This window comes from Melospiza georgiana, chromosome 23 (genome assembly GCF_028018845.1).
Source record: "Melospiza georgiana isolate bMelGeo1 chromosome 23, bMelGeo1.pri, whole genome shotgun sequence".
Lineage (NCBI taxonomy): Eukaryota > Metazoa > Chordata > Aves > Passeriformes > Passerellidae > Melospiza > Melospiza georgiana.
Genome location: NC_080452.1, coordinates 7,965,746 through 7,992,011, shown reverse-complemented (window position 1 = coordinate 7,992,011; position 26,266 = coordinate 7,965,746). Strand labels below are relative to the sequence as shown.

Below are 26,266 nucleotides of genomic sequence, written 5' to 3'. Positions count from 1 at the left end.
CAGGGATTGGGCCACACCAGTGCCACACTGCAGGGACCAGGCCACACCAGGGCCACATTGCAAGGACCAGGGCACATCTGTGCCACACCAGTGCCACACTGCAGGGACTGGGCCACACCTGTGCCACATTGGAGGGACTGGGCCACACCAGTGCCACACTGCAAGGACCAGGCCTGTCCCCTGCCACCCCTGCCCACTGCAGCCACCCGAGGCCAGGCCCTGGCGTGTCCCCAACGGGGGAAACTCCTGGCCAGGCCAGCAGCAGCCAAGGGGAAGCTTCGGCCAAGTGTCGGCGTTTTGTGCTGACGGGGAAACTTTTCCTTCGACGCTTCCACGGCAGGGATGAGTCGGCAGCTGGGCTGAGCCGAGCGGGGCGCCGGGGGCGAGGAGCAGCCCCGATTTTGCCATTCCGGGCCGTATCCCCGCGTTTCGCCGCCGCCGAGGCCGCCGTGGGCTGCGGGAAGGAGCAGCGAGCCGTGCCTGGGCAGAGCGCGGCGCGTAGGAGTCCCCACCCGGAAGAGTTTGTCCGGCGGGGCCGGGGAGGGAGGAATCCGATCCCTCCTTTTCCCAGGCTGGGATCCCAGCGCGCTTGGCTCTCCGTGGCCTTGGCCGGCTCCCCGCTGCCGAACCCCCCTCAGCGTGGCTCTGGCCCCCCGCTCATCCCGCCGGGCCGGGAAGGGTCCCGCGAGCAGCGATTCCCGACATCTCCTCTTTGTCTGCGGCTCGGAAAGGTCAGCCCTGCCTCGCTCCGTTAAGGAGCTGTAAATAATCCCGCTCCTTGTGCCGCGGGGCCGGCTCCAGGGCTGAGCCCAGCATCCTCCTCCTCCTGCCCGGGCCCAGGAGCCGTGCCAGCGGAGGTGATGCCAGCCCGGGGGGGACGCAGCGCTGCAGGGCCGGGGGGCAGAGGGGTGCGGGCGGCCCGGGGGGGACAGCGGCGTGTCCCATGCCAAGGGCAAGACTCGGGATGGCTGCTCCCGGCTCCTGCCTTCTCCAGGCTAAAAATAAGCCGCTGGCCCTCACCGTGCTGCCTCTGCTCGGTCTGGGGGGGCTGGCGGTGGGCAGGGGGTGACTCCGGGCTCCAGGGGCACCGAGGGGCAGCGCAGCCCTGAGGGGTGGTGGCAGGGCCTGCGTGGGGCTGGAAGTGACCTTTGCTCTTTGAGCATCGGGGTCGCTGATCGGATTTTCAGGTCCGGGCTCGGATTTCGGGCAGAAGGTGTCTGATTTTCGGCGCCGTTTCTCGAGATGCTAATTAAGGACCCTGCTGCAGCAGCTGGAGCTTTACTGTCCCTTCGCCACCCCTCGCTCGGCCGGGAGGTGCCCGTGGCCCCTGGAATGCCCCGTGGCCCCTGGAATGCCCTCGGCTCTTCGCTTCTCGCCTTTTGTTCCTGCTTGGGAATGCCGATGCCTCGCCTCTCAGGGGCTCCAGCTTTTCCAGAGGCTTAGTGGCGTGGCTCTCATGGCATTCCAGCTCCTCGCCTCCCTCCCCACCTTCTCACCAGCTTCTTAAAAATAACCCCGTGTTGCTGGAGCGCTGCTGGGGGCACAGCCCAGGATGCGGTGGCAAAGCTGCTTTCCCACTCCTGCCATTCCACAGGCAGCACAGGGACACTGGGACGAGCCAGGCTCAGTCCTCCAGCACTGTCCCCTCTTATCCTTGCTCTGTCAAAGCCTCCTGATTTTGGGGTGATCCCCGGGGATATGGGATGGCTCTGAGCGGGTTCTGCCGGCTGTGGGATTCTCATGGCACCTGCAGAGCTGAGCCCGGCTGTGTCCCAGCCCTGGCATGACGGATCGCTGCAGCTGGCAGCTGAGAGCTTCCCGGAGATTCCCTCTCCAGAGGGGCTTCCTGACGGAGCCGGGCACGTGGCTGTGCCAGCAGCAGGGATCTGGCATGGCCTCGGTGATGGGGACACGCCTGGGGCTGACCCGGGCTGGGAGGGAGCTCGTGCTCCGGCGTGAACCTGAGTTAAACATTATTCCTGCCTCTGGAGCAGGGAGGGATTAATGCAAGGAGGGAGAGCTCGGTGCAAGGAGGGGGAGTGCAGGGAAATGAGGGCAGGCTGGATTTGTGGCCGTGCTGGCAGCTGGGAATGCCAGGCTGGCACTGGAGGAGCCTCGGGATGGCCGGAGCGAGGCTGGAAGGGGTCACAGTGTGGGTGACAGCCTCTGGAGCAGCAGGAATGACAACCAGGATTCAAGGCCTGGCTGCCTTCTCCCAGGGCTGAATCAGCTGCAGGGAGCCGGGATCAGAGGCTTGGCTGGGCTGGGAGAAGCTGGGAAGCGTGGCTGGGATCTTTCCTGGGTGTCCCTCGCTGCAGACGTGGCTCTGAGTCACCACATCCTGCCTGGGAAAGTTTTGGGTGCCCACACTTTCATCAAGGCAGGGCTCTGGGATGGGCCTCAGAGGGTCCTGCTGGATTCCCTGAGGGAGCCAGGCCATGTCTGGGGACAAATCTATGGGGCTGGGGGCCACAAACCCCCATGTGCAGGCTGGAGCTGGGAGAGAGTGAAACTCCACATCCTGCATTTTCCAGTGTGACTGGTGCTGGCTATTTTTAGTTGTCCAAATTAAGCTCGCCTTAAATGCTGTCTTTTGAGGTTTCTTTGAGGGAGGAGGCCTGGAGTGGTGTTATTTCCCAAGTGACTGATTGCTCTCCAATCTGACCCCAACTGGACTGGCCAAAAAAACGAAAGGAAGGAGCAAAGCTGTGGCTGGGAAGTGTCTCCTCTCCGCAGAGCTGTGCCTGAGGGTGTTTCCTGAGTCAGCAGGAGATTTCCTGGGGGAAGGAGAAAGTAAACAGCATCCTCAGGGGGAAATCCAGCTGGAAAACTTCATCCTGCTACCTGCTCTGGCATCCCTGGGGTGTGCTGTGCTCCTGGGAGCCGGCCTGGCTGTTCCATGGGGTGTTAAATCCACAGGTTTCTCACCTCAGGGACATTTTGGATTTATTGGAGTGTGCTGGGTGCTGGCTGGAGCTCGTAGAGGAGGTGAAAAAGTCTGGAACCATGGGCAGGGTGCTGAGATGCTGCTCCCTGTTTGGGGGAAGCTCATCTAGAGGGGACTGTCCTGGTGTGCATGGATTCTCCAGAGTGGCTACAGCCCATCCCATGGGCCCAAAATCCATCCATGCCGTGCTCCAGCTCCGTATCCACACTGGATTCTGTTGTGTCAGCTCCTTGTTGTGTCTCAGCCCCTGGGACCTGGCTGGGATCTGTCCCCTCTGGGGTGATCCTTTAGGAATAGGGTCGTTGGGAAGGCATCCAGGCAAAGCCAGCAGGGAGCAGAGCATCCCTTGTGCCTTTCATCCCTTCCCTTCCCTGCTTCCCTTCTTGGCGCCGTTTCCCACCTCTCCCATCCCTGGATGCGCTCAGTGCCTGTCTCACCTCACCGGGCACCTGCTGGAGCATCTGCCACCCAGAGCTGGCTGCAGGAATGGCCTTTCCTCGCCCTGCTTCCCCTCCCTCAGCATCATCATCATCAGCACCAGCAGAGCAGCAGCAGCAGCAGAGCCGGGCGTTTCCGTGCAGGTCAGCAGCCAGGGGATCCTCCGGCTCCTGCAGTCGGACGTGAAGCGCATGGAATCCCGGGCAGCTGCTGCAGATGGAGTTTCTGCAGCGCCAGGGGGACGCGGCCCTGCGGCCCCAGGGGCTGCAGTGAGGAGCTGGAAGTGTTTCCTGGCGTTCCCTGGCGCTTCCAGGCTCGGGACTGTCCCTTTTCCCTCTGGGAAGGACGATGAGGGAGCCTCCCTTCCTCCTTGCACTCCCCCGGACGCAGCTGCCTGCACGGCCCAGCCTTGCTGTGCCTCAGTCCCTGGGACCTGCCTGGCATCTGTCCCCTCTCGGGGTGACCCTTTGGGAACAGGGGTGCTGGGAAGGGATCCAGGAAAAGCCAGCAGGGAGCAGAGGGATTTTCCCAAATCTCAGCCTCCTCACCTGGGATCTGCCTCCCCTCCAGTGTGGGAGCAGCCAGGGTGGTGCTGGGGGACCTCAAACAGTTCTGGGGGACCCCAAACAATTCTGAGGGATCCCAAACAGTGCTGAGTGATCCCAAACAATGCTGGGGGACCCCAAACAGTTCTTGGGACCCCACATAGTTCTGGGGGACCCCAAACAATTCTGGGGGATCCCAAACAATTCTGAGGGATCGCAAACAGTGCTGTGGGACCCCAAAGAGTTCTGCGGGCTCCCAAATAATTTTGAGGGAATCCAAACAGTGCTGGGGGATCCCAAACAATGCTGGGGAGCCCCAGACAGTTCTGGGTGACTCCAAGCAGTTCTGGGGGACTCCAAATAGTTTTGAGGAAACCCAAACAGTGCTGGGGGAACCCAAACAGTGCTGGACAGCCCCAATCCGAGCTCCCACCCTGCATTCCTGCTCTCCTCATTATTCCAGGAGCAAACCCCCCTGCCCAGCCCTGCCTGGGCTCTGTGGGAGGTGATGGAGAGGGTGAGGAAGGCCCCTGGTACTGCAGGGAAAATGCTGGGGAAGGGAAGAGAAAACAAAGCCTTGGGGATGGAGGGGATTGCAGCAGGCAGAGCAATCCCAGGCGGGACAGCTGGGCTGGAGGGGAATCCTGCCCGTGGGTTTGGCATTTTTCCATTGGGATGGGGAGCAGGAATCACGGCCAGAGCCACGGGTGTGTGTGTCTGTGCTGGGTGCCAGTGTCCAGGGAGATCCCTCACTGTGTTCCCACAGATCCCTTGCTGTGTTCTCAGGATCCCTCACTGCGTTCCCACAAATCCGTTGTTGTATTCCCATGAACCCCTCACTGTATTCCTGGGATCCCTCGCTGTACTCCTGTGGATCCCTTGCTGTATTCCTGGGATCCCTGTGTTCCCACAGATCCCTTGCTATGTTCCTAGGATTCCTCACTGTATTCTCAAGGTCCCCAGTTGTATTCCTGTAGATCCCTTGATGTATTCCCAGGATCCCTCACTGTATTCCTGGGATCCCTTGCTGTATCCTGCAGATCCCTCACTCTGTTCCTGGGATCTCTCACTACATCCCACAGATCCCTCACTGTGTTCCTGGGATTCTTCTCTGTATCCCTGTGGATCCCTTGCTGTATTCCTGGGATCCCTCACTCCATTCCTGGGATCCCTCTCTGTATCCCATGGATCCCTCACTGTATTCCTGCAGATCCCTCGTTGTATTCCCATGGATCTCTTGCTGTATTTCTGGGATCCCTGGCTGTATCCCACAGATCCCTCACTCCATTTCTGGGATCCCTCGCTGTATCCCACAGATCCCTCACTCCATTTTTGGGATCCCTCGCTGTATCCCACAGATCCCTCACTCCATTTCTGGAATCCCTCTCTGTATCCCATGGGATCCCTCACTGTATTCCTGCAGATCCCTCGTTGTATTCCCATGGATCTCTTGCTGTATTTCTGGGATCCCTGGCTGTATCCCACAGACCCCTCACTCCATTCCTGGGATCCCTTGCTGTATTCCGCAGATCTCTCACTCTGTTCCTGGGATCCCTCTCTGTATTCCATGGATCCCTCACTCTGCTCCCAGGATCCCTCGCTATATTCCCACGGATCCCTCGCTCTGTTCCCTGGACCCGTCTCTCCCCTGGCTCGGTGGCCGCTGGGTGCCAGCTCGGTGCCAGCTCGGTGCCCCTAACACCGGGATTTCCCCGCTAATCTGGGCCCTATCGCTGCTAAAGCCGCAATTATCCCGGGATTAGCGCTGCTGCTTAGAGCCCCACCTGGGGCAGGGCCGGGCCGTGCCAGAGCCTCCCACGGCCCCAGCTCCGCCAGGACACGGGGACAGTGGCCACTGTCACCTCGGGTGACCCCAGGGCCGCTTTGTTTGGAGGCTGGGCACAGGCTGTGGGGTTTTGGGGGGTTATTTGGGGTGTGAGCCCCCCTGGCAGCACCGTGTCCTTGTCCCTGTTGTGTCTGAGGTTGAGCTGATCCAAGCAGGGCCAGGCTGGGCTTGGAGCACCCTGGGATAGTGGGAGGTGTCCCTGCCCATGGAATGGGATGAGCTTTGAGGTCTCTTTCACCCCAAACCATTCTGGGATTGCATCCCAGCATCGTTGCAGGTGGGTTTTTTTGGGCAGCTGGGATTTATGGCAAAGCCTGGCTTTAGGGCCATGGAAGGCCCCAGTCCCTCCTTGCAGGGATCTGAGGGAAGGGATATCCCAGTTTGCCGGGGTTCAGGGATCTGAGAGAAGGGATATCCCAGTTTGCCGGGGTTCAGGGATCTCAGGGAAGGGATATCCCAGTTTGCCGGGGCTCAGGGATCTGAGGGATATCCCAGTTTGCCGGGGTTCAGGGATCTGAGGGAAGGGATATCCCAGTTTGCCGGGGTTCGGGGATCTGAGGGAAGGGATATCCCAGTTTGCCGGGGTTACTGGTGCAGCTGGGAGGTGCTGGCAGGAGGGAAGGCGTGGGGTTGCATAAACAGGATGGCAGGTCAGGGCTGTGCCGGGCTGCAGGGCGGGGTGGGGAGGTGGGGCTGGGAATGAAGGGGTTGGGAATGACTGAAAGGGAATGCCGGGGTTGGGAAGGACTGACAGGGCTGGGAATGCCAGGGCTGGGAATGTTAGGGCTGGGAATGCCAGGGCTGGGAATGACAGGGTTGGGAATGCCAGGGCTGGGAATGATGGGGTTGGGAACAGCAAGGATGGGAGTGTCAAGGCTGGGAATGATGGGGTTGGGAATGTCAGGGCTGAGAATGTCAGGGCTGGGAATGTCAGGGTTGGGAATGTCAGGGCTGGGAATGTCAGGGCTGGGAATGTCAGGGCTGGGAATGTCAGGGCTGGGAATGTCAGGGTTGGGAATGTCAAGGTTGGGAATGTCAGGGCTGGGAATGTCAGGGTTGGGAATGTCAGGGTTGGGAATGTCAGGGCTGGGAATGTCAGGGCTGGGAATGTCAGGGTTGGGAATGTCAAGGTTGGGAATGTCAAGGTTGGCAATGTCAGGGTTGGGAATGCCAGGGTTGGGAATGATGGGGTTGGGAATGTCAGGGCTGGGAATGTCAAGGTTGGCAATGTCAGGGTTGGGAATGACTGACAGGGCTGGGAATGACACCCCAAACTCCGCAGCTCCAGATCAGGGTGACTGCAGGGTGGCAGCAGGACAAAGTGCAATTTTAGGGAGCAAAGAGCCCCATCCAGCTGGAATCATCGCCCATGATGATGATGGTGGTGGTGGTGGTGGTGGTGCCTCTCCCCAGCTCACATAATCAGCACTTAATTAAAGCCCGCTAACGGTTTTTAATTGCTCTGGCTCCCCCCAAACCGGGAGTGCGGTGCTTGCTCTGGATTAGGGCAGTGCCTGGCGCTGGTGGGCAGCACAGCTCGAACAAAGCTCCTCTCAAAAGCACATCCAGGCTTTTCCCAAGGTTTTTTTCCATCCCTCCGAGACAGTTGCTCCAAAACACCGATGGGGTTCAGTCGGGGTGGGTGAGACCCTGTGGGTCACCCCTTTTGTTTGGGGGTGCCAGGGTGGGTGCCCAGCGTGGTGCCCCTTCCCTCCCACCCTGCATCCGTCACCCTCCAGCCCCTTCCCTTCCATATTTATTTTCCAGGCTGGTTCCTGCTGTTTGCTCAGATCCTCAGGGGCTGGAGAAGGAGGATCCTGGGGGGCTCCCGGGGGTTCTGTGCCCCCTCCCAGCCCATCCCAGCCCAGAGGAGCTTTCCCTCCCCCTGCCCTGCCCCTCCCCGTGCTCTCCTGGCCCATCTGGCTCTCCCCTCCTATTTCTCCATATTTTCCAAGCTCTGATTTGCCTCTCCCGCCTGGGTTTTTTTTTCTTTCCTTTCCTTTTTTTTTTATTTTTCCGATCTCCACACCACCACCACCACAGAACTTTTTCTTATTTTTCTTTTCCCTTACTGACCGAGGGGGGGGGGTCTCCATTTAGGATTTTGAGGATTTTTGAGGATGGGGGTTCTTTCCTCGGGGATAAATACCTCCTTCCCCTGCTCGCCTGGCTCCCTTTAATTAGACTTCTTACTGCATGGAACAGTTCGCAGTTATATATGGAAAACAGCCCACACTTTCCCAGGAGCGGGGCATGTTGGGAAGGGAAACGGGAGCAGCCGGCGCGCTCTTCCCTGGGAGCCGCGTGTGTTTTTCCTATCGCTTTCCCCGACTTTATTTTTTTAACCCTTTGCAGCGGCGAAAAGCACTCACAGCCTTTTTTTTTTTTTTTTTTTTTTATTATTAATTTTATTTTTTTTGTACCTTTCTCCTATCACTTGTTGCTGGTTTGTTCCTTAGGAAATCCCTGTTAGGATTGGGTTTGTTTTTTTATTTTTAATGGGAAAATACGGATTTAAAGCTGGAGGAGAGTGGGGAGAGGGATCCGAGCTAGCTGGGCTGGCAGGAATTACAGGGTGGCGGGCAGGGATGTGATCCAGAGCGGGAATTGTCGGAGCTGGGAGCAGGGACACCCATCCCGGCTCACGTGGTGGCGGTGGCAGGAGGGGCATTGCTGTCCCCAGCCCTTCCCCGTGTCCCCGGGGCTGCTGCCACCCTCGGGTGCTGAGTGCTGGAATCGTCAGGGTTCCCTTACGGCACATCTGGAATTGCTGGGGATCCCCTACTGGCACATCCCCAGCTTTAGGGGATCCCCAATTTCCTGCCTCAGTTTCCCCAGAGGGGATTTTTGGGAGGGATTGCTGCTGGTTTGGGTGTTTGTTTTTTTTCCCCACGGGATTCTTCACGGAGCAGGGAAGAGGAAGCGGCTCCGGCGGTGACAAGGTGAGCCACCAGGTATCCCCGCTGTCCTGGGGTGTCCTGGGCACCCCAAAACCCTCGGGCTGTCCCTCTCCTGCTGCTGCCTGCCCCGAGCAGCGGATGCTTCCCCGGAGGAAGTGACGGGCCCTGTTTTCATCCCCCAGGGATCTTCGGGGTAGGAATCCCCTGTCCCTGTGTAATCCTGCTAAAAATACTGAGCCTGTGTCCTCCTGTCCTGCCCGGTGGCTCCCCTGTCCCCCGAGTGTTGTTTGGCCTCTCAGACTGCCCCGTGCTCTGGGTTTGATTTAATTGAAGCTGAGTTTAAAATCCAAATGAGATGTGGGAAGGTGGGAGTTGGGATTGGTGGCATCTCTGCTGTTTGGGGCTGTGCTCAGGTGTGTGGGGAGATGAGCTGGACACGAAATGCTCCTGGTGCTCCTGGGCTGCCCCATCCCATGGGAGAGCTGGGAATGGTGGCACCATCCCTGCCCTGGCCTGGGATAACCCAGCTCCTGCCAAAAGAGTGATCTGGGATCCAAAAATCCAAAATCCTGCTTGGGGACAGCTGGGAATGGCAGGAGCATCCCTGCTCTGGGCTGGGATAATCCAGGCTCTGCCCCAGCTCCTGCCTAAGGAATGTCCTGGGATCCAAAAACCCAAAATCCTGGTTGGGGAGAGTTGGGAATAGTGGGAGCATCCCTGCCTGGGCTGGGATAACTCAGGCTCTGCCCCAGCTCCTGCCTGAGGAGTGTCCTGGGATCCCAAAACCCAAAATCCTGCTTGGGGCTGTGCCCAGGAGCGGCTCTGGAGCAGAGGGCTCTGAGCTCCTCCCTGCTGCCCTGGGCACCATCCCAGCCCTGTGGCCTCTGCTCCAGCCTGGCCAGCTCAGACACTGCCCCAGCCTCTCCCTGGCCTCTGCTGCTCCTCAGGGGCCTCCCAGGACAGTCCCCAGGCTGGGGCTGCAGCACCTCCCTGAGAATGGGATCCCCATCCTGCCAGGATTCCCCGTGCCACCTCCCTGCTGGCCAGGTGTGACAGGGGCTGTGACAGGGCTGGGATGTGGCCACTGCTCCGTGTCCATCCCAGAGCAGCCCCAGGGCTGGTTTGTTGCCTTGTTTTTATCCTCCCCTCCCTCTCCACGATTCCAAGCTGCCCAAATCCCAAAGCTCAGCTTTAGACCCGCTCTAGGCTGGCAATCAGAGCTAAGCCAAGCCCAGGATGGGTCTGGAGGAGGGAGGAGAGGTGAAGGGGCAGCGGGGTGGGAGATGCTGCCCTGGACACCTCCCTGCAGCAGATCCAGCTGGAGGGAAGGGAAAGGAGGAGAGAGGGGTGACCCAGTGTGTGCCAGCTGCTGCCACATCACCCCAGGGTGGCTTCCCAGTGCTCCCAGGCTGGGAAGAGCCCATTCCTGGTGCCAGGTGGGATGGAGCAGTGGACAAAACCTCGTGCTGGCATCCAGGACAATCCCCCAAGGGCTGTGCCTCTGTCACCTCCAGGGAACAGGTGAATTTGGGGACAGAGGGACAGAGCGAGATGGCTCAACTCCTCCCTACCTGAGGGCTCCTGTGTACAACCACAGAATTGTTGAGGCTGGAAAAGATCTTTAAGATTGTCAAGTCCAATCTTTGGGCCAGCAGTGCCAAATGCAGCACCTCAGCACATCCCTCAGCACCACATCTACATGTCTTTAATGTCCTCGATGTTCCACTCAGGTGTGACATCCATGTTCTTTAATTTTGAAAGCCATACTCTCTGATTTTAAAAGCTGTGTTCTCTGATTTTAAAAGCCATACTCTCTGATTTTGAAAGCTGTATTCTCTGATTTTAAAAGCCATATTCTCTGATTTTGAAAGCCATGTTCTTTGATTTTAAAAGCCATATTCTCTAATTTTGAAAGCCATACTCTCAGATTTTGGTGATCAGACAATCACAAACAAAACCATTCGATTTTAAAAGTACCAGGGCTGCTGGGGAGGTGTCAGAGGGGCTGCCCGGGGGATGCTGTGCCCCTGCAGAGGGTGAGGCCTGCAGGTGTTTGCTGCTGCAGGCCAGGCTGCCTTTGCTCCCCATCCTCCTGCATTCCTGCCCCGGCCCTGCTACCTTGTAAAGCACGAGGGAATAATGAGAGGAGCGGCGCTGATTTAGTGCAGGCGCCGCCAGAGAAAATACCAAGGCCTTAGATGGAAACATTCCCCCCTGACAGCTCGCCTGGAGGCTCCCTGCTTTCCCTTTGCTTCCACCCCCATGGAATTCCTGGGCTGCTGCACCCTGGGGCTCGGGGAAGCCCCGGCTGGCCGGGGGCGAGGGCAGATTCCTGACCCCGGTGGCTTTGGCACGTGGATGTGACACTTTTGGAGGCCTGGACGGCACAAATGGGTGCTGTCACAACCCCTGGTGGCAGCAGGCTCAGAGCTGTGGGGTTTGGGGTTCGGGGCTGTGGGTTTGGGGGCTCAGGGGTGGAGATTTTGGGGCTCGAGGCAGAGGGATTTGGGGAGCTGCGTTGTGAAGCGCGGCATCCATGCCAAGGCCGTGCCCAGCGTTCCGCCTCCAGCTCTTCCCTGCCCTTTGCAGGAGTTAATTGCTGCCTTGGGCACGCCAAAACCCAGCAGTTTTCCAACGTCAATTAGCAGGAGGCAAAATAGGAGCAAAATGGGAGCCAGAGCAGCTGGAACGAGCGGGGTGGCGGCGGCCGCGTGAGTGCCCTGCAGGGTGGCGGCAGGGACATTCGTTTTGGGGAATGTCACCTCCTCCTGCCTTTTCCTTCTGCTTTCACCGTGACCTTGGCCATGCTGCCATCCCTCCTCTTGGCCTGGCAGGAGGAAGGAGAGGAGGAGGACGATGGTGTGACACAGCCAGGCGTGGGACAATGCTGTGGTGGCTTCACCACCGTTGGTGTCGCCTCTGCGGGGTTGAAGGTCTGTGACCAAGGGGGTGACAGCCGGTTTGGGGACAGGCCCCAACCTTGTGTCCTGCACATGGCAGCCCCGTGGCCGCACTGCTGGCACCGGGAATGGCACAGCCCTGTGGGGTTGTCACCGTGGGTGACAGTGACATGGCCAGTGACAGTGACACCGCGGGCCAGCGGCTCTTGTGGCACCCTGAGCCTGCAGTAGCTGGTGGCTTGTGGCGCGTCACCCTCAATTGTCCCCAACCCGATGTCATGGACAGGGAGATGTGGGGGAGCTGCTTGGGGAATGGGAATTGTCGCTCGTGGAGATGGGAATTGTCACTCATGGGAGTTGGGAATTGTCATTCATGGTAGTCGGGAATTGTCACTTGTGGAGATGGGAATTGTTACTCGTGGAGATGGGAATTGTCACTCGTGGAAATTGGCAATAGTCACTCATGGAGATGGGAATTGTCACTTGCAGGAGTCGGGAATTGTCGCTCATGGGAGTTGGGAATTGTCATTCATGGTAGTCAGGAATTGTCACTCGTGGAGATGGGAATTGTCACTTACAGGAGTCGGGAATTGTCACTCATGGGAGTTGGGAATTGTCACTCGTGGAGATGGGAATTGTCACTCATGGGAATCAGGAATTGTCACTCGTGAAGATGGGAATTGTCACTCATGGAGATGGGAATTGTCACTCGTGGAAATTGGCAATTGTCACTTGCAGGAGTCGGGAATTGTCACTCGTGGAAATTGGCAATTGTCACTCATGGGAGTCGGGAATTGTCACTCGTGGGGACCCGCAGGGATGCGGGACACGGGGACCCTGCGCTGCCCTCCCTGCCTGCCGGGGCTGGCGAGCAGCAGCCTCGGGGCCGGATCCCAACAGCGAATTCCCGCAGGAATTCCCGGCTGCAGCTCCAGCCCCGCGCCCTGGGCTGTGTCACTGCTCCGTGCCTGGTTTGTCACTCGCTTTGTCAGTGGCTTTGTCACCGGGCTGGTGACTCGGTTGGTGACTCAGTTTCCCTGGCACAGCGCTTCCTGGGCGTTTTCCTGCTCCTTTTCCAGGACATTCCCCCCACATTTATTCCCCCATCTCGCCGGATGAAGCCTGCGGGCTCCTTCCCCCTCTGCCCCGCCAGGAGCGGCGGTGTCCGGCTGTCACCGCGGTGTCCCCAGAGCCATGGTTCGGCTTTGCAGTGTCCCCAAGGTGTGGCGGGGGTGCCGTGTCGCTGTCCCCACCCCTGACGGAGGAAGCGGATGCTGCTGCGGGAGGAAGGGGACATCCCGCGGGTGCCGCAGGTGGCTGTCCCCGGGTGCCACCGCTTCTGCTTTCGGCACCTGTAGGGTGCAAGGAGGGGGGCTCGGGGACACCAGCGCGGCCAGGGGAAGGGGACAGCTCCTCCTGACTGTCCGGGGCTCTGTCCGCGCTGTCGCGGCCTGGCCTTGTCCCCTTCCCCTCTCCGCGGCACCAGGATGGAGATTCCGCCACCGTGACCTTGTGCCACGCTGTCCCTCCTCCCCGAGGGTGACGGTCCCGGCGGGGATGTCCCCTGCCCCTCCGAGGTTTGTCCCCGTGCGCGCCGCCTCGCTGTCTCCTCCTCCGCCGCAGGAGGTGTCGCCGCCCCCGCCGTGTCCCCTGCGGGTGGCCTCGCCCGGCGCCGCAGGGGTTAAGGAGGGAAGGCTTCCCTTGCCAGGGGTGTTGCTGGGAACAGGCAGGAGCAGGAGCGGGAGCCGCTGCCATCTGCACATTGCGATTTGGTGAGTGTGCAGGGGAGGGGCCCCCCAAGCCCGCCGGGGCCCCCCCCGCTGCCCGAGGTGGCTCCTGGGGGACATCGGGGGGACAGCGGGGACCCCCCAAACCCCCCCAGAGCCGCTGTCATCGCGGGCCGGGCACCGCGTGCTCCACGTGGCCCTGTCCCACCAGCGCAGGGAGCCGGCTGAACCCCGGTGTGGGGTTTGTGTCCCCTCCCTCCGCGCCCTCCCTGTCCCCAAGGTGTCACCTGTGCCCAGAGTGCCAGTGCAGAGCCGGTGGGAATGTGTTTCACCCTGCTCTGAGGGGCTGCAGGGCGGTCCGGTGCCCTCCCCAGCCCCCTCGGGGTTGGCAGCACCCCATGGGTGTCTCCCTGGATCTGGATTCAGCCATTCCAGAGGATTTGCACCACCCTGGGCCCCCTCGGTGATGGCAGCACCCCAAGGGTCTCTGCCGGGGGTTCCTGCCTGGATTCAGCCATTCCAGAGGCTCCCTGTGCCCTCCCCAGCAACCCCCGCCCGGTGATGGCACCACCCCATGGGTGTCTCCCAGGCGTTCCTGCCTGGATTCAGCCATTCCAGAGGATTTTCACCTCCCTGTGCCCTCCCCCAGCCCCCTCGGTGATGGCAGCACCCCAAGGATCTCATCCCATGGGTCTCTCCCTGGATTCAGCCATTCCAGAGAATTTTCATCTCCCTGTGCCCTCCCCCAGCCCCCTCGGTGATGGCAGCACCCCAAGGATCTCATCCCATGGGTCTCTCCCTGGATTCAGCCATTCCAGAGGATTTTCACCCCCCTGTGCCCTCCCCCAGCCCCCTCGGTGATGGCAGCCCCCCAAGGATCTCACCCCATGGGTCTCTCCCTGGATTCAGCCATTCCAGAGAATTTTCATCTCCCTGTACCCTCCCCAGCCCCCTCGGTGATGGCAGCATCCCCATGGGTGTCCCCCCGGGGGTCTCTCCATGGATTCAGCCATTCCAGAGGATTTTCACTTGCCTGTCCCCTCCCAGCACCCCGTGGGTCTCACCCCATGGGTCTCTCCCTGGATTCAGCCATTCCAGAGGATTTTCGCTCCCCTGTGTCCCCAGCCCCGCTCCGGGAGCAGTGAGTGGGTGTGAGGCGGGCAGGGAGCAGTGCAGCCCTGCAGGGGCAGTTCCAGCCGCCAGGGCACTGAAGGTGCTCCCAGGCCGTTTCTCTGCTTTCCTTGGCTACTTTGGTTCTGTTTGTCCGTCTGTCCGTGCAGCCTCTCTCATCCCGCTGCAGATGCAGCTTCAGATTCCCAACAAGAAAAAATCTCAAACCCGAGCCAAGGAAGGGTAATTTTGAGGGAGTTGATTTTTTTTTTCTTTTTATTATTTTTTTTCCCTTCCTCCCCACTTGGCAACATAAACAGCATCCCTGACAGCTTTACATTGAGTTTGCCATGGCAACCTCCGGCAGCCAAGTGTTCCCAACACCCCATTCCCAAACTGGGAGAGGAGATGGACCCTGCTGGGTGCTGCTGAGAGGGGCTGGCATCCATCCAGGTGCTTGGGGAAGGTGATGCCACCTTGATCCACCTGATGCCAGCTGGGATTTGTGGCTCTGGGCAGGGAATGTGGTGGCTGGTGATGCTTTTCCTTGGCCTGGTGGTGGGAGATGTCCCAGCTGGGGCACGGATTTTATCAATGGAAGAACATCCTGAGCTTGGGCAGGGATTGCTGATCATCCATGGGAGGATGGAGCAGTGTTCCCATCTGGGCTCTGATCTGATGTCCTGAGGCAGGAGGATCCCTGTCCTTACCCAGGGACCCAACCACAGCTGCTGCTGGCACGTGCCAGGCTCCTGGTGCCATCAGCAGTGCCACCAGCATGGCAGCAGGGCCACCCACGCCGTGGCTGGAGCTGTCACTTGTGCCATCTCCGGCTGATTCATTTTTCCTCGTCGCTTTTCTCCGAGGTTGAATCCAGCAGGTGCTGGGGCTGGGGTGGGCACAGACCATGCTGGGGTGGTGGCCCTGGCCGTGGGCACTGTCCCTGGCAGGACAGAGGTGTCCCTGGCAGGACAGAGGTGCCCCTGGCAGGACAGAGGTGCCGTGCTGCCGTTTATTATTCCGGGCAGGTTCAGCTGCAGCACCGGCTCCGCTGCTCCTCGCCAGCTCCTCCTGCCTGGAGCCCGCACGCTCCTTCCTCCCCTCACACTCCTGCTCCTGCTCCTTCCTCCCCTCACACTCCTGCTCCTTCCTCCCCTCACACCCCTCTCATTCCTCCCCTCACACTCCTTCCTCTCCTCACATCACTCTCCTGCTCCTTCCTCCCCTCATATCCAGCTCCTTCCTCCCCTCACACCCCTCTCCTTCTCCTTCCTCTCCTCATACCCTGCTCCTACTCTTCCTCCCCTCACACTCCTCTCCTAATCCTTCCTCCCCTCATACCCCTCTTCTTCCTCCCCTCATATCCTGCTCCTTCCACTCCTCACACCCCTCTCCTTCCTCCCCTCACACCCTTCTCTTTCCTCCCCTCACACCCCTCTCCTTCCACTCCTCACACCCCTCTCCTTCCTCCCCTCACACCCCACCAGGCTCCAGGTGGGTCCCCAGCTCAGGGATGGCATTTAGGAGGTGACACAGCTGGTGTCACCTTCGCAGGAAGGTGACAGAGGAGCTCAGGGAGCTCAGGTCCTGTCCTCTCCCCACCTGGGCTGTTTACTTTCTTCCCTCAGGGAGAGTTTGTTACTCTCCATGGTCTGGGAGCTGTGGGAATGGATTCCCAGAGTGAAGGACAGAACGTGCTGGGGTCACTGGGAGCTCCTCAGAGCGATGGCTGTGATCCGGGTGGATCCCCTGGGAATGGGGCTGTGATCCCAAAAGGGCTGGGGGAGGATGCTCAGAGTGGACAGGAACCATCCCACACCTCGGTCCCAGGCTGGGATTGCAGGGTGGGACACAGGGATGGGGCTGGGTCCCTCCTCTTCCCTAGGACAGCAAATTCCAGGCTGGAATCTCACAGTGGGACACAGGGATTGTGCTGGGTCCCTCCTTTCCCCCAGGACAGAGCAAATTCCAGGCTGGAATCTCGCAGTGGGACACAGGGATGGTGCTGGATCCCTCCTTTCCCCCAGGACAGAGCAAATTCCAGGCTGGAATCTCGCAGTGGGACACAGGGATGGGGCTGGATCCCTCCTCTTCCCTAGGACAGCAAATTCCAGGCTGGAATCTCACAGTGGGACACAGGGGTGGTGCTGGATCCCTCCTTTCCCCTAGGAGAGCAAATTCCAGGCTGGAATCTCGCAGTGGGACACAGGGACGGTGCTGATCGCTGCCCCCTGAGCTCTGTCAGGGGTAATTAAGGGCTAGGCTGTTCCAGTATTAATTAACCGTCTCCCTCTTAACCTCTGAGCGCTCCTCAGACAGCGCCGGTTGCTATGAAAGAGGAGGAAATGAGCGTGGTGGGGAGGGGGAATTAGCGTTTTTTCTCTTAATCAGCAGGAGCCTGCTTAATTGGGCCTGCCACCTCCTGCTTCCCGCTGCTGGGAGCTGCTGCCTTGCAGGGACGGATGAGCTCAGCTCCAGGAGGAGCCGTGGGATAACGGGGCTGGGGATGGGCAGGGATCCCTGCTGGATGGAGCAGCACAAACGCTCTGGGTGGGAGCTTGGGTGTCCCAGGAGCTGCAGTGTCCCCACCCCTGTGTCCTTCCATCCGTGTGTCCCATTCCTGTGTCCTTCCATCCGTGTGTCCCATCCCTGTGTCCTTTCATTCCTGTGTCCATCCCTGTGTCCTTTCATTCCTGTGTCCCATCTCTGTGTTGTTTCATTTCTGTGTCCATTTCTGTGTTCTTTCATTCCTGTGTCCCTATTCCTGTGTCCCATCCGTGTGTCCCCATCCTTGTGTCCCATCCTTGTGTCCCATCCCTGTGTCCTTCCATCCCTGTGTCCCATCCGTGTGTCCCCATCCTTGTGTCCCATCCCTGTGTCCTTCCATCCCTGTGTCCACCTCTGTGTCCTTTCATCCCTGTGTCCATCTCTGTGTCCTTTCATCCCTGTGTCCATCTCTGTGTCCTTCCATCTCTGTGTCCCATCTCTGTGTCCTTCCATCTCTGTGTCCCATCTCTGTGTCCTTCCATCCCCGTGTCCATCTCTGTGTCCTTTCATTCCTGTGTCCCTATTCCTGTGTCCCATCCCCGTGTCCTTCCATTCCTGTGTCCCATCCGTGTGTCCCCATCCTTGTGTCCCATCCGTGTGTCCTATCCCTGTGTCCTTCCATCCCTGTTCCATCTGTGTCCTTTCATTCCTGTGTCCCATCCCTGTGTCCTTCCATCCCTGTCCCATCTGTGTCCTTTCATTCCTGTGTCCCATCCCTGTGTCCTTCCATCTCTGTGTCCCATCTCTGTGTTCTTTCATCCCTGTGTGTCCCATCCTTGTGTCCCATCTCTGTGTCCTTCCATCTCTGTGTCCTTTCATTCCTGTCCCATTCCTGTGTTGCTTTCCTGTGTCTCATCCCTGTCCCCCATCCTTGTTCCCCCCATCCTGCCCCTCTCCCCCCCTCCCTGCAGCTGGGCCACAGGTCCCTCCCGAGGTGGGGACATTCTGGCGGTGTCACTGCTGTCCCCGAGGTGCAGTTGGTGCCTGTGGTGCCCTGATAGTGCCGGGAGCTGCCCTGGGGGTGCTGCTGGTGGAATAAGGAGGGCCAGGCAGGGGGGGTTGGTTCTTTGGGGTTGTGCTGTCCCTGGGGCTGGGGCTGGAATCGGGGTGGTTTGGGACAGGACAGTTTGGGGCAGCTCTGGGGCAGGAATTGGGGCAGTTTGGGACAACCCTGGGGCTGGAATTGGGGCAGTTTGGGACAGGACAGTTTGGGACAGCCCTGGGGCTGGAATTGGGGCAGTTTGGGACAGCCCTGCGGCAGTTTGGGACAGCCCTGGGGCATTTTGGGACTGTCCTGGGGCTGGAATTGGGGCAGTTTGGGACAGGACAGTTTGGGACAGACCTGGAGCTGGAATCGGGGCTGTTTGGGACAGTCCTGGGTCTGAAATTGGGGCAGTTTGGGATGGGGCAGTTTGGGACATTTCTGGGGCAGGAATTGGGACAGTTTGGGACAACTTTGGGGCTGAAATTGGGCAGTTTGGGACAACGTTGGGGCTGCAGTTGGGGCAGTTTGGGGCTGGAATCGGGGCTGTTTGTGATGGGGCAGTTTGAGATAACTCTGGGGCTGAAATCGGGGCAGTTTGGGATGGGGCAGTATGGGAGAGCTCTAGGGTTGAAACTGGGGCTGTTCATGCCATCCTTGTGCTGATCTGGTGCCTCTCTGTGGGGTTTCTGAGGGCTGGTGCACCCCCTGTGTTCTGGGATCAGCCCTGGGCGTTCTCCCTCCTCCCTCCCGTCCCTCCCCAGCCGGCTCTGCCACCCCTGGGCCCCATCTGGGGCGGATGCTGCCGGAGTGGCCGTTCCCTTGTTGCTCTTTATTTATTTTGCCCTCAGAAAGATTTTATTTTCTCTCCATGAGAGCCTCCCCTCGCAGTCTTTTTGCCTCTGGAGTGCCGGGAGCTTCCCTGGAGCTTGGGAACACAGCTAACCCTGGCTGACAAAAAGCCCTTTTTCCCCTCTGGCCTGTGCTGTTCCCTTCATGTCCCTGTTTGTCCCTAGAACTCTGAGATGCCAGCAGGGAATCCCAGCCCCCAAATCCCTGAGGAATGGGGGAGCTGTGGGATGCTCATGGTCCCTGCTTGGCCTCATTGAAGTGTTTTTAGGGCTCCTCTGTCCTTGCTGGGGGGTTGTGACCAGGGTGGCAGCTCTTGGGGACACTGAGAGCCACTTGCTGCCCTCAGGGAGCCGCCTCAGAACAGGTCATTAACGGGAAAGCCTCAGTTTCTGAGAAACTCTCAGGTTTTGGTGGTTTCTCTTCACTTCCCTTTTGTATTTCGTGGTTCCTGTGGCATCTCCCAGCTAGTGTAGATCCCATGGGGTGCTGCAGCCCCTTTCTCTATTGGGGTTTTGGGATATTGGGACATTGGGACATTAGGATTTTGGGATATTGGGATACTTGGATATTGGGATATTGGGATATCGGGATTTTGGGAATTTGGGATATTGGGGTATTTGAGATATTGGGATTTTGGGATATTTGGATATTGAGATTTGGGGAATTTGGGACATTGGGACATTGGGATATTGGGACTTTGGGATATTGAAATATTTGGATATTGGGATATAAGGATATCAAGATTTTGGGAATTTAGGATGTTGGGATTTTGAGATACTTGGATATTGGGATATTTGGACATTGCGATTTTGGGATATCAGGGTATTGGAGTATTGGGATATTGGGATATCAGGATATTGGGACATTGGGATATTTGGATATTGGGATATCAGGATATTGGGATATCAGGATATTGGGATATTAGGATATTGGGATATTAGGATATTGGGATATTGGGATATTGGGATATTTGAATATTGGGATATCAGGATATTGGGATATTGGGATATTTGAATATTGGGATATCAGGATATCAGGATATTGGGATATTCCCTACCTGCCAGCAGGGCGGGGAGCGATGCTGGGGCCCCCACGTCCTGCCCAGGGGAGGAAGCAGCTGTTTCCCACTGCTGAGGGGTATTTTTAACCCAAAGTCAACGGGAGGGTTTGTCTGGGCTGAAAGTGAAGAACCACCTGCGCTCCTTTCCTGCCCGGCCCCGCAGCTGCGGCTTTTCCCCGCTCCACACTCCGAGCTCAACTTCTCACCCAGGAATTCCTGCCCCGACCACGCTGACACCAAATTCTCCCTAAAAAAATCCCCTCCTTGGGGCATCACCGCTCCCTCTCCCACCCCATGGGGCGCCTCGCTCCTTCCCAAGCCCTCCTGACGCCGATATTTTTGTTTCCCACGGTTGTTTTCGCAGCTCCAGTTGCTGTGGTATCCAGGGAGCCCTCCTCCTCCTCCTCCTCCTCCTCCTCCTCCTCCCGCTGCAGGAGCTGCACGCCGGGCGTTGCTAAGGTCGCCTCCGCGGTAACATGCACATCCTGTTTACACCTTCATCCCGACAAGTTGGGCTCGGCTAGAGCCGCCCGTTCCCCCCGGGAAGCCCCCAGGGAAGCCCCCAGGGAAGGGGCCACACGGAGCATCATCCCCCGGAGCCGCCGGAGCCGCCGGAGCCGCGAGCGAGGCCGCGCCGGGAGCGCCGCGCCGGGGGCACCGGCACCGTGACAAGATGACGAACAACGTGGCCGACCACCACCCCGGGAACTCGGTGGCCGAGGGCAGCCATGAGGGGGACTTTGGGTGCTCCTTGGTGGAGCTCAGGAACCTCATGGAGCTGAGGAGCGCCGAGGCCGTGGCCCGGATCAACGACTCCTATGGAGGCGTCCAGAACGTCTGCAAGAGGTTGAAGACGTCGCCGGTTGAAGGTGAGTGGGCTGGGGTTGTCACCTCTGGGGTTGTCACCTCCAGGATGGGGCCAGGTGAAGGTGACATCTGATGGTGGTGTCTCCCATGGTCTGGGGTTGTCACCTCTGGGGTTGTCACCTCCAGGATGGGGCCAGGTGAAGGTGACATCTGATGGTGGTGTCTTCCATGGTCTGGGGTTGTCACCTCCAGAGTTGTCACCTCCAGGATGGGGCCAGGTGAAGGTGACACCTGATGGTGGTGTCTTCCATGGTCTGGGGTTGTCACCTCTGGAGTTGTCACCTCCAGGATGGAGTCATGTGAAGGTGACACCTAATGGTGGTGTCTTCCATGGTCTGGGGTTGTCACCTCTGAGGTTGTCACCTCCAGAGTTGTCACCTCCAGGATGGAGCCACATGCATGTGATGTCCAAAGGTGGTGGCTCCCAAGGTTTGGGGTTGTCACGTCCAGGATGGAGCCATGTGAAGGTGACATCTGATAGTGGTGGCTCCCAAGGTCTGGGGTTGTCACCTCTGGGGTTGTCACCTCCAGGATGGAGCCATGTGAAAGTGACACCTGAGGGTGGTGGCTCCCAGAGTCTAGGGCTGTCACCTCTGGGGTTGTCACCTGTGGAATGGAGCCGTGTGAAAGTGATGCTGGAGGGTGGTGGCTCCAGTGGCTGTCATGTGGTCTGGGATTGTCTCTTTTGGGATGGAACCACATGAGGGTGGCACTTAAAGATGGTGTCTCCAGTGGCTGTCCCATGGTCTGGGGTTGTCACCTCTGGGGCTGTCAGGGATGTGGGTTGGGGTTAGCAGCTCCTCCCCACAGCCCAGGTGCTGCTCCAGCTGTTCCCTGTTTAATCATTGACAGGGTGGGAGGGGAGGTGTAAAGGTCAGAGGGCGCTGGCGGGGTGGCCAGGTGCCACCTTCAGCTGTTGGGGGCACTTTGGGTCAGGGACAGGAGCAGTGAGTCCCCAAAGGGCCCAGGTCCCTCCTGGACTGAGGGTGCTCCAAGGCAAACCTGGACACTGCAGCTGGGGTGGTGGCAGTGACACCTGGGGTCACCTCTGGGAGGGTCTCAGGGTGTCACCTCTGCCCTCACGGGCTGGGCTGGCTTTTGGGCTCCCCTCATCAGCCAGGCTGGTGGCACTGGTGGCGCAGCAGTGGAGCCTTCCCTGGCACTGAGGGAGTGCAGCGGGCAGAGAGTCCCTGGGTCCAGCTCTGAGGGGATTCCTGGGGCTGTGGGATGGGGACTTGGCCCTAAAACTGGGATGGGAACTCAGCCCTAAAACTGGGATGGGACTCAGCCCTAAAACTGGGATGGGAACTCAGCCGTAAAACTGGGATGGGAACTCAGCCCTAAAACTGTGGGATGGGAACTCAGCCCTAAAGCTATGGGATGGGAACTCAGCCCTAAAACTGTGGGATGGGAACTCAGCCCTAAAGCTATGGGATGGGAACTCAGCCCTAAAACTGGGATGGGAACTCAGCCCTAAAACTGTGGGATGGGAACTCAGCCCTAAAACTGTGGGATGGGAACTCAGCCCTAAAACTGGGATGGGACTCAGCCCTAAAACTGGGATGGGAACTCAGCCCTAAAACTGTGGGATGGGAACTCAGCCCTAAAACTGGGATGGGACTCAGCCCTAAAACTGTGGGATGGGAGCTGATCCCTGGAGCTGAGGGGTGCTCTAAAACTGTAGGATGGGGACTTGGCTGTGACAGTCTGTGGGATGGGAACTCAGCCCTAAAACTGTGGGATGGGAACTCAGCCCTGGAGTTTAGGGATGGGGGCTCAGCCCTAAAACTGTGGGATGGGAACTCAGCCCTAAAACTGTGGGATGGGAACTCAGCCCTAAAACTGGGATGGGACTCAGCCCTAAAACTGGGATGGGGACTCAGCCCTAAAACTGGGATGGGAACTCAGCCCTAAAACTGTGGGATGGGGACACAGCCCTGGAGTTTAGGGATGGGGGCTCAGCCCTAAAACTGTGGGATGGGAACTCAGCTCTGGAGCTGTAGGACGGGGACACAGTCCTAAAACTGGGATGGGGACTCAGCCCTAAAACTGGGATGGGGACACAGTCCTAAAACTGGGATGGGGACACAGTCCTAAAACTGGGATGGGGACTCAGCTCTAAAGCTGTGAGATTGGGACACAACCCTAAAACTGTGGGATGAAGACTGAGCCCTAAAGCTGTGGGATGGAGACTTGGCCCTGGAGCTTTGGGATGGGACTCAGCCCTAAAACTGTGGGATGGGGACTCAGCAGTGACGATCTGTGGGATATTTTTAGTGCTGCAGGGGGGGATTTGCAGCTTTCCAGCTGCGAGCGGGGCCGGGAAGGACAGACAATATCGGGATGTCGTTAGAGAAGGGGGGAAGTCCCGGTGGAAACACAAAGCCACAAAGTCACAAACAATGTGCTCAGCCCTGCCAAAGTGGGATCACGCTGCTGTGGGGTGGGAGGAGAGGCGGGAGGAGAACCCAAAAGGTTCTTGTAGGGGAGATGAGGGTTCAGCCCCACCCCGATGCCCCTGGGATGTCCCTCCCGTGGAGCTGAGCTGCCCCAAATCCCAGAGAGCACACAAAGGGTCTCTGCTCCAGATCCTCGGGGATTTTTGGGAAGAGGAGAATCCCAAGGGGACCTGTGGCACCTCTGTCTGATCCCGCTGTTTGTCCCCATTCTCATTGTCCCTCTGCTGATCACCCCTCTGGGGTGGCACAGGGCCTTGTCCTCCTGTGTGTCACCAGCCCGGGGTGTCCTGCCAGCACCCCTGTCCTGCTGTAGGATCCGTGCCCTGGAGTGCCCTGATCCCACCTGGACCCATGGGGACCCTCGGTGCCACCCTGTGCTGCAGGCCTGGCTGTCCCCTCTGCAGCCTGGCACTGTCCTGCCTGTCCCCTTTCCAGCCTGGCACTGTCCTGGATGTCGCCCCTCCAGCCTGGCACTGTCCTGGCTGTCCCCTTTTCAGCCTGGCACTGTGCTGGCTGTCTCCTCTCCAGCCTGGCACTGTCCTGCCTGTCCCCTCTCCAGCCTGGCACTGTCCTGCCTGTCCTCTCTCCAGCCTGGCACTGTCCTGGCTGTCCTGGCTGTCCTCTCTCCAGCCTGGCACTGTCCTCGTGGGCAAACACTGTCCCCCAGAGCCCCCCTTAGGTGGCCCTTGGGGTCCCCAGCCCCGGTGTCACTTTGGGGTCTGCTGGTTGTGGCAGCTCCAGCTGTGCCCCAGGAGGTGCCAGCAGACCCCAAGCCCTCGGGCCAGCTCCCAGAGTGGCTTTGGGGTGGCTTTGGGGTGTGACTGCACTGAGTCACCCGTGTCCCCTGGGTGCCAGCACAGCCACCCTGACTCACCCAGGGCTGCCACTCCCCAGCCCCGTTCCTGCAGGGAGGCTCCTTGTGCCACTGTCCCCAGGCACATGTGGCACTGGTGACAGCTCCCTGCTGTCACATGTGGCCTCCATCCAGAATTTCTGCCCCATTTCCCTCCTAATCCTGCCCCAGAGCCTGCAGTGGCCCCATGGGTGGCACCTGCCCAGGGCTGCTGCTCTTTGTCACCTTTGTCACCTGCAGTGGCATTTGGGTGGCACAGGCTCTTTGTCACCCTCCCTGTGCCAGCGCAGAGCCACCAAACCCCCCTCAATTCCCCAGGGAGGGTGGGGGACAGCCCTGGGATTGTTCCCATGGGTGGGATCTGCTTTGGGACCCCTGGCTGCCCTGTCCCGTGTCCCCATGTGTCCCCACGTGTGTCCCCACGTGTGTCCCCGTGGCTCCATGGCCATCAGCCACATTTTCCACCCTCTGCTGGGGAATCCGGGCCGGGACATCCCAGGATCCTGCTGGGTGGGGACAGCGAGGCTGCTGTGCCAGCTGCCAGCTGTCCCCTCCCTCCCTGCTGTCCCCTCCCTCCCTGCAGCTGGGCTGGAGCGGAGCGGGATCGATCCTGCTGCTTCCTCCTGCTGCAGGGACACGTGGGGACACGGGGCTGGCATGGGGGTGTCACTAGAGTGACACGGGGTGGGCAGGGAGGTGTCCCCACGGAGTGACACGGGGTGGGCAGGGAGGGGTCCCCAAAGTAACAAAGGGTGGGCAGGGAGGTGTGACACAGAGTGACATGGGTGGGCACAGAGGTGTCCCCAGAGTGACACGAGGCAGGCATTGGAGTGTCCCCAAAGTGACACAGGGTGGGCAAGGAGGTGTCCCACAGAGTGACACGGGACTGGTACAGAAGTGTCCCCTCAGAGTGACACAGAGCTGGCACAGAGATGTCCCCAAGGCATGGAAGTGTCCCCAGAGTGATAACAGGGTGGGCACAGAGGTGTCCCACAGAGTGACATGGAGCTGACGGGGAGGTGTCCCCAAAGTGACACAGGGTGGGCACAGAGATGTCCCCAGAGTGACACGGGGCTGGCAGGGGATGTCCCCAAAGTGACGGGGGTGGGCAGGGAGGTGTCCCCAGAGTGATAACAGGGTGGGCAGGGAGGTGTGACACAGAGTGACACAGGGTGGGCAGGGAGGTGTGACACAGAGTGACATCGGGTGGGCACAGAGGTGTCCCCACAGTGACACAGGGTGGGCACAGAGGTGCCCCCACAGTGACATGGAGCGGGCAGGGAGGTGTCCCCAAAGTGACACTGTGTCCCTAAAGTGACACAGGGCTTTGGGAAGGGCATCCCCTGGAATGAAGTGGAGCTGGCAGGGAGGTGTCCCCCCAGAGTGACACGGGACTGGCACGGAGGTGTCCCTGGGAATGACTCGGAGCTGTCCCCTGAGCGCAGGACCCGGGTCCCCTGTCACTGCCAGGCTGCTCCAGGCACCACCAGGATGTGCCCAGGGCCATTCCTGGAGCATCCCGGGGCCTGGCAGTGACCCGGGGACATCTTAAGGTGGAGCAGGAGGGGGTGGGGGGGTCCCTTAAGGTGGTGCTGGGGACACAGCGGTGTCACACTGCCACTGTCACCATCGCTGCCTCATGGCCTGGGGTGACAGTGGCACAGCCCTGCTGGTGGCACAGCGCTGCTGCAGCCTGGTGTCCCCTGGCTGAGGGTGACAGTGGCACAGCGCTGCTGCAGCCTGGTGTCCCCTGCCCGGGGGTGACAGTGACATTCTCCAGGCTGCAGGCTGATACATTATTTATTTGTTTGTTTATATTTTGGTTATTAATTATTCATGTTTTTATTTATTTATATCTTGGTTTATTTGTTTATACTTTATATATTTCTATTTAATGTTTTAATGTTTATTGAATTAATTAATTTATTTATATTTTGATTGGTTTATATATTATATTCGTTTATATATTAAATACTAATATATTATCTTTATTGCATTATTTAATTAATTCTTTTGTCTATACTTTATTCATTTATAATTTATTTATTTATACTTTATTTATGTTTTATAATTTATATATTATTTATTTATAATTTAGTTGTTTATACTTTATATAATTTCTATTATTTATTTGTCTCTATTTATAGGTTTGTTTTATTGATTTGTTTATACTTTATTTTTTAGATTTTTTATTTTATTTATTTATTTATACTTTATTAATTTTTATTTTATT

The 26,266-nt window shown here is 58.6% G+C and overlaps 1 protein-coding gene across 3 annotated transcripts in view; it reads left to right on the top strand.

Moving 5' to 3' along the window:
- The window catches only part of ATP2B4 (ATPase plasma membrane Ca2+ transporting 4), a 62,562-nt gene that overhangs the window by 5,027 nt on the left and 31,269 nt on the right, over window positions 1–26,266 (top strand). For all 3 annotated transcript variants that reach the window (XM_058039906.1, XM_058039904.1, XM_058039905.1), the window contains exon 2: window positions 20,219–20,723. In XM_058039906.1, coding sequence (XP_057895889.1) covers window positions 20,528–20,723 — 196 coding nt within the window. In that variant the 5' untranslated portion in view covers window positions 20,219–20,527. The remainder of the gene's footprint in view (window positions 1–20,218; window positions 20,724–26,266) is intronic.